This window comes from Leishmania panamensis (genome assembly GCF_000755165.1).
Source record: "Leishmania panamensis strain MHOM/PA/94/PSC-1 chromosome 17 sequence".
Taxonomy (NCBI): domain Eukaryota; phylum Euglenozoa; class Kinetoplastea; order Trypanosomatida; family Trypanosomatidae; genus Leishmania; species Leishmania panamensis.
This window is the reverse complement of record NC_025862.1, coordinates 314,985-330,088: the sequence shown is the minus strand read 5'-3', so window position 1 is coordinate 330,088 and position 15,104 is coordinate 314,985. Positions and strand designations below refer to the sequence as shown.

Below are 15,104 nucleotides of genomic sequence, written 5' to 3'. Positions count from 1 at the left end.
GCCTCTCAATGTCCATCGCGTGGTGCGAAGCGGCGCTGGGTGCGCGTTGTGGCAATGCACAGGCCCCTGCCCGTCTCCCGCCCGCGGGTCACCTCGCAGGGCGCCCCGGCGTCACGCCGCCGGCATCAGCAGCGATGCATCGCCCTGGCCTCGCTGCGTCGTGGGCGCCAGGAGCCGTTGAAACCGGCGGTTGTTCGGCGCTGGTAGGGATAGGGACTGCTTGGCTTTCCCATACAGAGTGGGGTACTGGGCCGTGATGCCACGCTGAGCCATCCCCTGTCATCAGGGAGCGGGGGAGCTCTAGGCGAAGGCAGAAAACACTGACGCTTCACGCGGGGCCGCGAGACGTGCTCAGTCTATCTGCCTGTTTATTTGTGCGTGTGTGTGTACACATGGGCCGAGTTTATGTGAGTGGTGGGAAAGAGGGGATGTGGGGTACTAATGCTGAAGCCACCGAAAGTGCGCAAGGCTCCTGCGGCAGCTCACAGACGCACGCATCGTGCTCTTCGCCAATACAACTTTCCTTTTTCGCTGTTCCTCTCACCACCACCACCCCATCTACGCATGCATACGGTAGGAAGGAGTGCCTCTTGGGCAGCAGAACGCCGAGGAGTGACTCCCGCTCTCCCCCCCTTTCCTCCTCACCGCTTTACTCGCCTCCCTAAGCCAGCAAGTGAGTGCACCAGCGCCTGTGGAGAGAATGTGCTTCCTTTCCCTTGTTCTACCCGCTTATGCTTGCACGCTGTTCTCGTGGCGCAGCGGTGCGACAAGACCAGCAGACGATCTGGTTTTCCCTGTCCAGCGAAAGCGCGACCTTTCTTCTACCTGCCAGTGCTGCTTCTAGTTTCCGTTGTCGCTGCGAATGGGCTCCAGGGACCTTGTGGTCCCTACACGCTCGCTGCCTCCACTGGCCATGGCTTCAGAGCGAGTCTCGTCCACCCGACCTCCTTCATCTCCCCACCCGATGAGGCGGTAAGCGCGGCGGACGGGTGGCCCCGCACTCTTGTCGGTGCACAAACGCGGCACATGCGCGTATCGATTCTCCAGTATAAACGACGCGCTTTATCCCTGCCGGTATGGCCTCGGTGTGAGCGGCGTGGCCGCACGCACAGAGCCCAGAAGTCGGATCAGTCGAAGCGAACGCACCGACGCGCTCATGTGGCCTCACTGCGGTTTTCTCTCCCTTCCTCCATCTCTGCCTCCTCACGCACACACACACACACACGCTGGTGGAGGACAGGAAGTAGTAACTCTTCATGCCAGTTAACAATGCTAGGAAAGAAAGCGGAAAGTAAGAGAACCCCACACTGCAATGGCATCATCATCAGCGTCTGCTTGATCGTGGGTAGCTCTCCTTACCCATGCTCTCCACCTCACCACCCCCTTCAGAGGTGCATAAGCCGCATCTTCGTCAGAAGGAAGCCGTGTAGCCAGAATCGTAATCGCGTGCCCACCCCCCTCTACGCCCCCACAGCACCACTCACGAATGAAAGCAGTGCTAATGGGCAACGGAATAGGAGCACTATAGAGGGGAGCAGGACTGCGCCACTGCACGCACACACGGAGAAGAAAATGTGCGCTGTGCTGGGGGAGGGTATGGTGTGAGAGGCTGGGCCTATGGAGGAGAGGACGAAGACAAGGACAGAGGACAACAGCAAGGAGGATGACCTGCGGCCAACCTCTGCGTGCCTGTCCCTTGTGTCTGTACGTACGGGTGTGTGGGCTTGGATGCTGCAGTAGCCCCTTACCTCTCTATCTCTGACACACACGCACACGTCTGAACGAGTCGACTACATATTCGCCTCGAATGTAACCGCTCGCCTCCCCCACCCACCCCCTCACTCCCTCCCTCCCCATACGGCCTCTCGTGCTGCTTCTGACTTTGACTGACCCCTCACTCTGCGCTGCGCACGCACATACGCAGCACCGTTGCACCTCGTCTCTCGCCCCCTTTTCCTCTACACCACTCTGTCTTCGCAGCTTTCCCCCTACTGGGGCTCACGCCAACCACCGCAGTCATGCCAACACCCACACCGCTGGCATCTTCACCGCGAACAGTCTACGATATTGTGAAGTCACACATACATCTCCCCATCAACCGCGACTACAATGCCCTGAAGCGCGTGCTGCGCGATTGGCTGGCCTACACCACGCGCACACCGTTGCAGGCAAAGCCGACCTTCTCAGCGGAGCTGGTCATCACTGTTACCCGTTTGCCACCCACGTCTCTGAGTGCTGTAGCACAAGGTCCAGGCGGCATCAGCGGAGCCACGCTTGGCAAGGCGCGTTCGACGCGAAGAGCAGGTCGTCGGTGGGCATTGTGGGGCACACGTCCGGGCTACGAGGGCACTGGCGGCTCTGCCTTGGCCGAGGAGGCGACCGATGCGGCTTCCGTTTCTGCGCCCACCATCCCTCCCTACGTGTACCGCAAAGTTGTGCCTCTCCACGTGTGGACGGCGGTGCTGCCCTGGGAAATGCAGCGCGGGTTGTCCTTCAGCGATATGAGGCTGCCCGCAAACGCGTTATCGTCGCGTGGTGACGCGTCAGGGGTGACTGCGCTCTCTGCTAAGGCAGCCGCAGAAGAAGTCTCGCACCACGGAAGTGGCGCGATGGCCCCAGCAGCTGGAGCAGCGGCGGATCCGCAGGCGCCATCCGATATACCGGTGCGGTCACCACAGCAACGGCAGCTGGGGGCCGTCGAGGATGCTGAGGAAGAGGACCCTTACGGGGTTGTCACGCCATCCATCGCCTCCTTCAAGGGCAACAGTGCGAGTGTGGCGGCAGCGTTTGCGCGCACTCCGCTCCGTGCTGCGACCACCGCCACAGCAACAGCAGCGGTATCCTCCTTGTCCATCACACCCCCCGCGCCTGCCATGTTGTTCCTCACCGATATGCGCTCTACCAAAGCTTACGGCATCAGCTTCTGGAGTGGGGCGATCTGCCAAGCCATCGATGTCCTCTTCGTTGGACCGACACTGCCTAGCTCGGTTGGCGGGGCCTCCGCATCGTTTCGGCAACTTCGCCAGCAAGACGGTTTAGCGCTGGTGATGGACAATAAAATCTCCAGTGACGTCCTTCATCGCTTCTTCCCATTGCACGAGATACGATCCCCATTGTCGTCCGCGGCATCGGCCTCATCTGCCACCTTCCGTGTCCACTCCTTTGGGCACCTGGACCCGTTGCCACCGTCGCTCCACCCGTCCCGACTCGGCGTCGACGATTGGCAGGAGGCATACCGCGGGCTGTCCTTCACCGTGGCACCGGACGCGCCGTACAACACTCCAGAGGAAGCGCCACGATATGTGTTTGAGGTGCCGCGGCACACGCTGCGACCTGCCGTGGTGGCGGCACTGGAGGAAAGTCGCAGCGCTCATCAAGAGCAGCTGCGCACCAGCGCTGCACGGGGAGGCTCTCTCGGAAAAGCTGTGACGGCCATCCGTGATCGAGACGTGACCAGCAGCAAGCTGTGTGGGCAGGCAGACGACGATGCCGCCATCGACCTTGTCGTGAACATGTCGGAGCAGCTGCGCGCCGACCTCTTCGCCAAGGCGCAGCTCTGCGTGGAGTACGTGTCCTCGCTGGAGGAGGCCATTGCCCACTACGCACGGAAGCTCAACACGGAAGCTGCGGCCGCTGCAGAAGTGCCACTGGACGGAAGGTCCCCTAACCACGCTGACTCTAGCACTGGGAATGGAAGGCGCATGAAGGTGTGGCTATCCGAGCACGAGTTCCGCTGGATGACACCAGAGGAGCTGAAACATACCTCTGCAGTTGGAGAGACGACCGAGCAGCAGGCACACGAGAGCTCCCCGATGCACGTGGCCGAAGAAGAGGTCTTTCAAGGGCCGGAGGATGAAGCGGCCGTGACGTCGCAGATGAAAAACGACAGCTTCGCTTCTGCTCACGCGATGACTGAAGCAACGACACGAGACACCGCCGCGTCGCTCTTCTCTCGAGCAAACGCCAGCGTGCCTCCCGTCGCTGCGTGCGCCGTGGAGACACAGCCAGCTCAGCTGGAGGCCGTCAGCGCGGCTCGCAGCATCAGCCTGCAGTCACCCATCCTGCGGGATGAAGAAGAGGGCCGCCCTTCGTATCTCGCCCCGTCGTTTATCGGCCGTCACGAGGCGCCCGCCCTGCAGAACAGCGACATCGTTCTGAGCGCCGACAAGCTCGCTCGCTATCCTCGCACACACTCCCACATGCCGGAGCTGCCGCCAGTGGACTACGAGCTGTACGAGCTGTGCATACGTCTTGGGGTTGGGCAGCAGTCAGTGCTGTATCACTACCACGAGCGCATCCTACATGAGTGGCGCCGTGAGCTGCATCACCGCCGGAAGCAGCAGCAGACTGGCGTCGTACCAGAACCCGCACATGTAACAGCCCCGTCGCGTTTGGCTGAGGAAGATGTGCAGCGCATGGTGGACCTCGTGCGAGACCGAAGCCTGCAGCTGCCCTCTGACATGGTCTCTCTTGTGGAGGCCGTAGCTGCAGCGGTGTGATGCGATAGAGCAAGCGATGGGAGGTGACTGCAGCCCCCTCTCCCCCTTCTCGGACGCCGTCACCGTCACCGCTCCAACAGCGGGGACGCTCATGGCTACTCACTTTCCCACGCCCGCCGGCCTCCTCCATCCCCTCCCCCTTTCTCAGCTGCGTCTTGACGCGTGCCTGTAGATGTGCGCCCGCTTTGTTTTTGACGAGGCCATGAAGTTTCTGCGAGTGTCCTCCTGGACACCGCCACAGTACGCACACACGTAATACGCGAGGACGAGGGGCGAAGCGATACACACGAAGGGGAACGTAAAAGGCCGAATAATAAAAAATTAGAATCATTGAAAGAGGGGGAGGCCCTATTTGCACGACGTCGTAACCACCACAACAGGCAGCACCGAAGCGGCTCCTGCGCATACCGGAAATCACGTCTGCTTCACGTGACTCCCCCCCTCCCTTATCCTGCTCTATATATTCCCTCTCCCCCTCCTGTCCCGTCATCTCTCTACCCCTTCCCATACTCCTTCATACACCCACACCCATGGCGGTGGTGCCTCGGTTGTTTACTGTCCCTCCCTCCCTCCCCCCCCTCGTCTACCGTAGAGGTCTTCAGAGGAAGCGAGCGCGCTGCTCACCAACGGCACTGTGTGTGTGTGTTTTGGTGTTTTTTTCTTCGTTCACGTTGTCTGTCATCGGAACCCACGCGCGAGGGCACCACCAAGTCTGTGGCGCACCGATCTCCTCGCCCCCTTACTGACACACTCCTCGTGCGTCTTTCTCCTCTTCTTTCCAAGCATGTCTCGACTGCACTTTAAGGGCGGGGCCTGGACGAACGCCGAGGATGAGGTGATGAAGGCAGCACTGGCTCAGTACGGCCTTCGGGATTGGGAACGGGTGGCCTCGATGCTGACCAAGAAGACTGCCACGCAGTGCCGCGAGCGGTGGGAAAACTACCTGGACCCGCGGCTGAACATTCACGAGGCGTGGAGCCTCGAGGAGGAGGAAAAGCTAGTCGAGTTCCAGGCGCTCTTCCCGCACAAGTGGCGCCTCATTGCGGAGCAGTTGACGCGGCGTACGCCGAATCACTACATCCGGCCAGCGTGGTTGTGCGAGCAGCGCTACCTGGAACTCAAGGATGAGCAAGAGTACTACCTGAAGGAGCAGCAGCAGCAGCTCAAAGATGTACCTGGCGGAGCCGCAGGTGAGAAGCAGAGCTTAGAGTCCTTCATGGCGGAGCGGCGTCGACGGCGCATCGCGCGCAAGACGCATGAGGAGCGCGCCTCCAGGGCCGACACCGTGAGCGGTGAGCGCTGCGAGAGAGAGATGATCGACATGGCCACTAGCCGCCTCGCTAATCAGGACCAGAAGAAAGGCCTCCGCAAAGAGCGTCAGCAGCAGCTGGCAGAGGCAGCTTTCCTCGCCAAGCTGGAGAGCAATCGCGAGGGCATCGAGTCCGGCACTCTGTCGCTGCGCCAAACTCGAAAGATGAAGAAGGCCTTGGAGGAGGACTGGCAGACATCTGGTCTGGTTGACGAAATTGCAGAGCCCGACGAGGACGACGACGCGAGCGGCGAGGCGCGCGACTCTGGCGAGAATGAGGACGACGATGAACGATTCGAGGCGATCGACATGTACGAGGATCAGCAGAAGGCCGGCCTCGTGAAGAAGCAGCGGGTGCTCATGAAGGACCTGACGGAGCAGCAGCGCCTTATCCAACAGCGACAGATGGACAGCGCCACGGACGCAGACGGTGACGATGAAGCGACAGCGTTTTCCAGCGGTAGCAGTCGCGCTCGTGCGGCACTTACAGGAGTGAACCAAGATCTGCTGAAGCAACTCACATCTGCGCCGATGTCGGTGCCACCGTTGCCTCTGGAGAACAATGCGTCTGGCATTCGTGCCATCGCCGCAGCTGGCAGGTCCGTCGCCGGCGCCAGCTCAATCGCTGAGGCTGCAGCAGCGGAGGCAAAAGAAGAACTCAAGAGCACTCTGACTGACCTCTTTGCCACCCTGCCCTCGGCTGCTCGGGTGGCACCCCCGACCGCCTTGACGAGTCCCGGCACGGGCGTACCGCCACCGCCTCCCCTACCACCGCTGAAGCGTCCTCGTGAAGCGTTGAAGCCGGTGTCAGTGACTGGAGAGGAAAACAGGGATGGCAGCTATCCTAGCGAAGTTGCACAGCAGCAAGCACCTGAGCAACCTTCTCGTTATGCAGACAGCAGCAGCGTCAAAGCGAAGCGCAGTGACAGCGGTGCTCTGACAGACCTTTTCGACCCACTGGACACCCCTGCGCCTCGCAAGGTACCAAAGACGGGCATCGCGGCGACCGCAGCAGCCGACCGCAGCAACGGCGTTTCCCGGAGAGACGAGATTCGTGCGCCAATCCCTGCGAATGCGGACTCTTCAGATGCCGTCGCCACCAGCACCAGCGCTGCCGACGCGCAGCACAGCATCACCTTCACAGAAGTTGAGGCAGAGATGCGCATGCAAGATGCACGTCGGTGGGTCGCTGTGGAGTGCGAACGAGCAACGGCCGCTGCGGCAACAAGCACGACTCCCGAGGATGAACGGCCCACGCCGGCGGAGATCCGCGCCGCTCAGTGCCTTGTCGAGCAGGAGCTGTGCTCTGTCGATGGAGCAGCCACTGATAGTGCCCGCGTGGCCAACGGAGGAAACGCGAAAAGACCAACACAGCTACAGCACTCACCACCGATGGCAGCGGTCGTGCGTGTGCACACGTCTGGCGAAGGTCTTCAGGCGTACAGTGCTCAGGTGAACGTGCAGCATGCGTTGTACCAGCTGAGTCAACGAGTTGCCGCGCAAGTACGGGAGGCCAACGCAATCCTGCAGCCGCTTCGACAGGAGTGGGAACAGGTGATGTCAACGGCGATGCTCAGCCCGAAGGACATGCACGCCCTTCACGGGTATGTTCGCGACGACGGACAGTTGAAGGTCTCGCCGACTGCGAGGGACAGCGCAGAGAATCATGAGGAGGACGGTCTGGCTCTGCCTTCCGTCGCTGCCTACGTGTGCGAGCGCATCGTCGGTCAGCTGCAGCGTGCGCGGCTGGCGTCACGCTTTATGAAGGAACTGCGGGACCGTGAGGCCTTGAAGATGCGCCGCGACTTGGATGCAGTGGAGCACGACCTGCAGGAAGCGCAGGCTCGCGAACGTACGCTGCAGGCCGTATACCGTCACACGTGTGCACAACAGCCCTGATAGCTGGGCGTGCGCGGGCCATGTCGTGGAAAAGGGGGCCTAACCGGTCGAGCGCCTTCCTTTCCCTCCCTCTTTTACCTGTATGTGCACAGGTCGTCACCTCCGCCAACCACCATACCCACATCCCTCCTCTCTTGTGTGCCCAGCGCGTGATTAGAGAGAAAGGAAAAGAAAGGAGGTCGTCAAGAGAGTGCCCCCCCCCCTCCTCTTCGGTGCACCTCTCTGCCCCTCGTCGAGGACGCCATGAGTTGGGCCCCACCCACCCACCCACCCCCCTTCCCCTTTGGCCAAGTTACGCAATGTAAGGAAGAGGGAGAGAAGGGAGACACTGTCTTCTATGTGAAGCGTTGAAACACCTCCTCTGTGCAACCGCCGATTGCCTTGGCGCGCCCTCATGGTCCGCTCTCTCTCTCTCTCTCTCGTCCTACCTCCTAGGGCCGCCACACCCCCACTCGCCCATCTGCCCTCCCTCTCCCCCCCCCCCTTTGCCTCTCTATGTGGGTGTGTTTAATCTTCACCCTGGAGACCAAAGCCCCGCAGCACAACTTGCAACGGCACAAGCCCGCCTACACGCGCGCGCAGGCTCAACCTCGCTGCCTCCCCCTACCTCGGATAACGGACGTGAGATGCTTGCTTGGGTTATGAAAGAGGTGGAGAGCCCGTATGGCGACATCGCAACACTGCACTGGGCGGTGCCAGATGCAGATGCGGACGCGCTCAACTCCACATCTCTGCAGGTAGAACTAGAGAGTGCGGAAGACCAGCTCGGGGCTGTTTTGTGGAACAGCAACACTGCGGCTCTCCGCCACCTTCACGCACGCGTCTTCAAGCTGCCTCCCTCATCCTCATCATCTGCAACCCAGGCACCCCCACCGATTCCGCTGGCTGGGAAGAACATTGTGGAACTTGGTGCCGGCGTGGGCTGCCTCGGCATCGCCCTCGCCATGGCAGGCGCACGTGTCACCATCACCGACTTGAAGGAACTCTTACCGCTAATGGAGTACAACGTACGCCTGAACGAGAAACGAGTCCAGGAGCGCAGCCGAGGCGTCGGCCACTGCGCCGCTCTTCAGTGGAAGTGGGGTCCGACCATGAGCACAATGGTGCACAAGCAGCTGCAGAAAGAGAAATTAGCGGTGAAGATAACAGATGTGCAGCAGCAGCAACACATGTCACCACGGGGAGTTGCGACGCCACCAACGACATCCGCGCTCTCTAACTCCGTGGATCGTGTCGTGTCTTCTATGGTGTCTTCGCTCTTGCCACCGTCTGCGTCCCTGGTGGAGTGCGAGAAGGCACTGCGGTCAGCTGCAGCTGGATCGTCATCCACCACCGCCACGTCGCTGAAGACGCCGTTCCACTACGTCATACTGTGCGATGCCCTCTACGGGAACCCAAAGGACTGGCCAGCGCTGCTCTACACACTGACGGAGTTGCTGGCCACAAACCCAGACGAGTGCGAAGTCGTCAACTTCTGTGAGCAGCGAGTGAAGGATGTAGAGGGGGCTTTTCTGAAGTTGCTGGATGAGGAAAACGAGAAGACGTTTGTGCCAATGGAGCACAGGCTGCGCGATGGCGACGCCCTGTGGACTCAAGCCATTGTCTCTGCAACGCGGTGCTGCAGACCGCTGTCAACGTCAGCAGCGGTCCAACAGAAGCAGCGTGAGGACGCCGCAAATTCTCTGCTGCGTTACGTCCTCGTACAACGCCGCGGCGCGTACCGATGGACGTACACGACGAATGTGCTGCAGGATGCGCAGAGCGAGCTGAACATGGTCATCCGTGTCACGCGTATTCGATGGACGCGTGCGGGGGTCGTTCAAGAGGACAAGGCGAAGCAGCAGCACACCGGTAGCGTCGGCCACCACGCGACAGCATCGAGTACTTTATTCGGCGTACTCGAACCGTCACGTCGTCGTCGGCATCGCGGTGATGGCATTGGTGAGGACGACTTTGCCACCGCCACTGATGCGCAGACACCGTCAGAGGGCGTTGCCCTGAGCATCAGTAACAAGAAGAAACATCGCACTGGTGGCGCTCATGACTGCTGATGGACAAGATGTGCACCATCTGCCTGATGAGTGGTTGTGAGTGTTGTTGCCGCCCTCCTCCTTGTCTGCTCTTAAAATGAAAAAGGCGACAATGCGGGCCTACAGGAGTAATGCCCACCCCCACCCACCCCACACACTCTACGAATCCCAAAGTCGCCAGCAGTGGTGCAAAATGTCGTGTCTGTGAGCCGACCTCGCCTCTCTGTGCGTACACCCTGCAGCCCTGCTGGCTACCACTGTCTCCATGGACACAACGCGCACCACTCCGTCCGTTTCCTCTTTCCTCGCCTTGGATGACCCCGCACAGTGAGTGATGAACGTGCGAAGTACAAGAGCGGTCAGATTCGTGGTGGTGGTGACCCCCTCCCCAAAGGCTGCGAGACTGCACACGCGCACCCTACGCGCCCTCCCTCCTCCCTGTAGGGCTATCGGTAGTACATTTTGCTCGCGCACATGCCCGCCTGTGGCCATCACCCCCTCCCCCATCCTGTCTCCCTCCCTCGATCTGCAAGTGCCCCCTCTACCGATACTGCTCACTTCCTACTCCCCCCTCTTAACTTATTCCCCTCTTATCTCCGTCTTGATGTAGGGTAAGACCTACGATGTGATCGTGTGGCTCGCCTTTCGCTCATCCCTCCCCTCCCCCTCCCCCTCATCTGACATACATCCACGAACGTGGAGAGATCGATCATTATATTCCCCGTCGTCCTTCGGCAGCTCCGCTTCTGCGGTGCCTCTCACTACCACCGCAGGACAGGAACTCTTCGAGCCCAACACACGCATACATCACATATGCACGCGAGTCCACTGTTGTGTTCCCGTGCATTTCCCTCCCCTCATATCACGCCATAGACACACACTGGTGCTCACACCTATACAGAAGCTGCATCAAGCCAGCGGCGAAGGCGTGTGGTGGTGCGGTGCCTTAAACTGCTGCCCTCTCGGTAACACGTCGTGCAGGGGGGGGGTTCCATCACCATCATGGCAGCCTCCAGACCTGCAGCCTCAGCAGGCATACCCCTAGCCTCCACGTCGACTTCCTGCCCCCTCTTCCCCACCGAGTCGGAAGCGTATTTCTGCCTCAACTGCAATATGCGGTGCAGTGACCTGTCTCTGTTGGTGGGGCCTCACACGAACCACGACTACCTGCCTCTCTCAGATGCGCTGCTGTACATGCCAGCTGTCCTCCTGCGGGAGACGCGAGAGGTCGTACTAGAAGCGGAGGAGGGCTTCACCAAGCCGTGGCGAGTGCAGGATCAGCAGCGTGAGGACACTCTGCTTCACTTGCTCGAGCTGCGCCGCAGAAAGCTCGCCGCGGTGGCGCAGCTCATGGCGGAGCTGCGACAAGTGGATAATCAGCTCCTGCACATCACGGAGACTAAGGCGCTGGATGTGGCTAACTGGCGGTACCAACAGCGTGGACTGCACCGTAAGATGGAGAAGCTTCTCCGTGGCGCCACAGCACTAGCCACGTGCTTCGCGCCAGTATGCTCTTCTCCAACGGATGCTAGTGCAGCTGATGTGGATACAGGGAAGTCGCAAGGCGTCGCTACAGCATGCCCATCGGGGTCACACACGCAGTCCGTGACCCAGAAGGAGCTCGCCCAAGTACGTCGAATACTGCAGGTGCAACTTGCGCAGCTGGAAGAAGAAAAGTATGCGTCAGCGCAGCGGCTGGAAACATGGCATCAACTGCTAAGCGAAGTGCCGTGGGGTGGTAGCGCGAGCGGCGACTTCAGCTGTGCCGCAGACACCACTGGGGGGGAGAAAGATAGCACCCAACATATCAGACCGTCTATAACAACCCCAAGCGCAGCGGCTGCAGGAATGATACACACGCCTGCGCATAACCCGCCTCCCCAACCTCGCAGCCACCACCAAGAGCGCTGGCATGCCTCTGAGGTTGCGGCAACCAGCGCGCCATGCACATCCACGCCAGGTGCACCTCTACATCAACAGCAGCAGACGCCATCTCTTCCCTCATCCCCAGAGACCGACATTGCCGTGACGAACCGCCGCTCACCGCATCCTTCCGACGCTGAGGTGGTTCTTCTGCAGCATGCGCTACACAACATTAACGGTGCGCTGCGGCAACGACTCCTGCACGCCGCGGCGGCGTCCCTATCCTCGTCCTCCTCTCAATCACCGCCAACAAGTCACTACGCATTCGCCCGAGAAGCAGCAGCGGCGGCTGACGTCAATATCTCGGGTCTCCCGCCGCTACCAGATGCGACGCCTCTGCGCGGCAGCACCAGCAGCAACGTTCTTTCCCCCTGTCCACAGCAGAATTCGACGCACCCTGGCAGCGTCAGCGTCACCGCAGCAGCCTATGTTATTCAACCTGCGAGGGAACAGCAACAAGAGACCTCCCTGCTGCCGCGATGTGCCGAAGCGATGGTACCCGTCACCTTGGAGGAGGGGGCAGCAGCAGCAGCAGCGTTTCATGCAACGGAAGAGGCGCAGCGACGCGTGTGGCGGCAGTCTCTGCAAGTCCGAGAGCAGGAGATGAAGGACTCCCTCAACCAGCTCCTCCACAGTACCAAGACCACATCCTCGTCGCCGTCCAGAGAGCGCGGCAGCGTCGGAAGCCTCGATGACGCCGGCAGGCCGGCTGCTAGCGCCATGTGCAGCAGCATCCCAACCTACCAGCGGAGTTTGGAGAGCCAGTAGAGGTGGAGTTAGATGCACAGCACTCCGGCGCCAGGCTCTCGCGTCACCCCGTCCCCCTCTCTGCAAGCGCGGGTTCGTGCTCCGTGGGTGATGTGGGCGGTGCTCCTTCTTTTGAGTTTTCTTCTTGTCTCTGTTTATCTTCTGGAAGAGAGTAGTCCACAGCATCCGTGTCCCATCCGGAACCCCAACACCGGACTGCACATCCCCCCCCCACCCCCCTCCCTCTCGACCTTTGACGATTCCGCCGAACCCCTCCGTCCCTTATGTGCCACTTTGCTAGTGGGAGGGGGGAAAAACAAAAAGGCTGGTGGTGGTGGTGCGTTGACCTCCCCCTCCCTGCGCAATGCTGCCAACCACACCGTTGCCCTACCAGGGCAACGGTGGGGAGGACCAGCGTCCAAGGGGTGCAACGAGCGGGCAAGCCCTCTGCTCTTCACGGAGGGAGGGAGGGCAGTTCCCTCCCCCTCCCCTCTAGCTGCCCTGTCCTGGGTGATACGAAATCGTGAGCGCAATCGTCCCTCCCACCACTGCCCACCACCATCATCACTGGTAATTGGAGACACACACACACACAGGCACATATACGCAACGCGAGCATCATTTCTCCCTCCTCATAGGGGAAGTGTGTCACGCAGGCATGTTGTCACCGACAGCCGTGCATCGCGTCGGCCTCCTCTCCACCTTCATTGCGAACGGCGCTCTCTATGCGGCGCACTTCGCCTCCATGCAGACCCCTGCCGGGGCGTTAATCCTCTCCGGCAGCGTCTTCCGCTGCCTCACACTGCCTTTTACAATCTACGGTGACCAATGCCTTCACCGCGTAGCATGTGCCCTCCCAGAGCTGCAGGAGGCGCACAAGGCGTACCTCGGCATTGTCGATCACCCACGTGCCATAGCGTGGGAAAAGCGCGTGGCAGCGCAGAAGCTGAAGAACGACCGCGACCGCATCTTTCGCAGCTTTCGCACCAACAACGTGAAAATGACAGCGCCGTACGCGGTCGGGTCGGCCCTCTCGCTGTACTGCCTCGGTGTGCCGGCACAGATGATCGGGTCATTTTTTCTAGATGCCGGCATGGCAATTGTGAGCCCGCTTGCCATATCCTGCATGCCGGGCGGCCACCTCAGCTTGGCGAGCATACCCTCGATCGCCGCTGTCGCACTCTTCACTGTCGATCCAACTCTTGCCGTTGCGGCAGGATTAACGTGCTTCAATACGATTCAGCACCTCAACCAGCGAGTCGGCTTCAATGACCGGCTTGATGGATGGATTAAGAACACGAAGCTGGCGGTGGGTCTTAGCCTAGGACTCGTCGCTGCAAGCTCGCTGCTAGCTGGCCCGCTCGCGTACGTGCTGGCGCTGCCACCCCTCCACTTCTTTCCTCCGTACGTTGCGCCTGTGTGGCTTGGCATGAGCGCCACTACGGCGCTGAAAACGATCTTCGTCAACGGCACGGCACCTGGTCAGGCCATGTTCCGGCTACCCTCGTACCCGCCAGAGCACGGCACATATGGCGGAGAGAGCACGGCAGCGGGGCATGAGTACCGGCTCGCCTTCACAGGTGTGGACGTGGAGGAAACGCGCAGCATCTGGCAGACACAGAAGCGCATCCTCGACTACGAGTGCGATGTCCGTCTACATCGACTTCTAAAGAAGCTTGGGCTCTTCAATGATGTGGATGAGCTCGAGTATGAAGCTGACAAGCTCAAGCGCAAGCGTGCAGTGGCACGTGCGCGGCGTCTCGCTTACACCGTGGCGGGCGAGGATGTCTCTACGATAACCCAAGCCCACAGGCGCCGTTGCGCGATGCGTGGTAACAACAGGGAGACATCCCAAGAGGCGGATGAGTACAGCAGCGCCTCCTCTAACGATATGGTTGCAGCACAGTTGGAGCAAGCGCAGTTAGAGGAGCAGCGGGGTCGACAAGCCCGACAAGCCGCACGTGAGGCTGCGTGGAAGCAACGTCACTAGCGCTGCAACCCTGAGCAGTAGTTGTTTTGGGGCTGACTCTTTCGATGAAATGGTGAGGCAAGAGCGGAACTCGACATGCGCATGTCTGTGTAGGGGAGAAAGACGTGTCGATCGTGTGGTGGCTGTTGTTAGGGAAGTAGGGAAAGCGAAAGCACGAAGAAGGAAGCGAGGGAGTGGCCCCCTACCCCCTTACGCTCTGTCTGCCGTTTTCGCAGTTGCGCTTATCCCCCGCTCAGGCGCGAGTCCGTCTTCTCTTTTTGGCTGACCAATCACAGAGAAAAAGACACACACACACACACACACACACACACACACACACACACACACGCAAAGATGGAAGCGGGGCTGTACTTTAACTGGGGCGGCCTCCGTCTTTCTTTGCTCTTGGATGAGTAGAAGGTGGCGTGGCAGTTGTGGCTTGATCCACAGCATCTGCCAAGTATGGAAGAGCAGCGAAGGCTAGCACATCCTAATGATGCCGAGTCCCCCTCCCCATCCGCCCACGCGTCTTGCCACATTCAATGTGAAAAGGCAAGCAGCGGTCAGACAGTGCGAGTCATGCTAGCCCACCCACCCCCTTTTCCTCCTTCAAAAACTGCTGAGGTTTAGGAGGAGCGGTACGCCGCGCATCATGGATAACAACTTCGTGAACCTACATGACGTCCTTATTCTCTCATCCTCTCGACAACCGTCGCTGTCTCGCACAC

At 60.3% G+C, this 15,104-nt stretch overlaps 5 protein-coding genes across 5 annotated transcripts, besides 1 other annotated feature; all 5 read left to right on the top strand.

Annotated features, from left to right (window-relative positions):
• Window positions 1–288: part of a repeat region that runs on past the window's edge.
• Window positions 289–2,018: 1,730 nt separating this feature from the next.
• Window positions 2,019–4,499, top strand: LPMP_170750 (hypothetical protein; the record flags this gene model as incomplete). The annotated part of the gene is made up of 1 exon (XM_010699464.1): window positions 2,019–4,499. The coding sequence occupies one exon, from the start codon at window positions 2,019–2,021 to the stop codon at window positions 4,497–4,499; it is 2,481 nt and encodes an 826-aa protein (XP_010697766.1).
• Window positions 4,500–5,283: 784 nt separating this feature from the next.
• Window positions 5,284–7,707, top strand: LPMP_170740 (hypothetical protein; the record flags this gene model as incomplete). The annotated part of the gene is made up of 1 exon (XM_010699463.1): window positions 5,284–7,707. The coding sequence occupies one exon, from the start codon at window positions 5,284–5,286 to the stop codon at window positions 7,705–7,707; it is 2,424 nt and encodes an 807-aa protein (XP_010697765.1).
• A 626-nt stretch (window positions 7,708–8,333) lies between these two features.
• LPMP_170730 (hypothetical protein) lies at window positions 8,334–9,758 on the top strand (the record flags this gene model as incomplete). Its single annotated transcript, XM_010699462.1, has 1 exon — window positions 8,334–9,758. One exon carries the CDS (start codon window positions 8,334–8,336, stop codon window positions 9,756–9,758), a length of 1,425 nt encoding a protein of 474 aa, XP_010697764.1.
• A 1,092-nt stretch (window positions 9,759–10,850) lies between these two features.
• LPMP_170720 (hypothetical protein) lies at window positions 10,851–12,428 on the top strand (the record flags this gene model as incomplete). The annotated part of the gene is made up of 1 exon (XM_010699461.1): window positions 10,851–12,428. The coding sequence occupies one exon, from the start codon at window positions 10,851–10,853 to the stop codon at window positions 12,426–12,428; it is 1,578 nt and encodes a 525-aa protein (XP_010697763.1).
• Window positions 12,429–13,065: 637 nt separating this feature from the next.
• Window positions 13,066–14,397, top strand: LPMP_170710 (hypothetical protein; the record flags this gene model as incomplete). Its single annotated transcript, XM_010699460.1, has 1 exon — window positions 13,066–14,397. One exon carries the CDS (start codon window positions 13,066–13,068, stop codon window positions 14,395–14,397), a length of 1,332 nt encoding a protein of 443 aa, XP_010697762.1.
• Window positions 14,398–15,104: the final 707 nt, after the last annotated feature.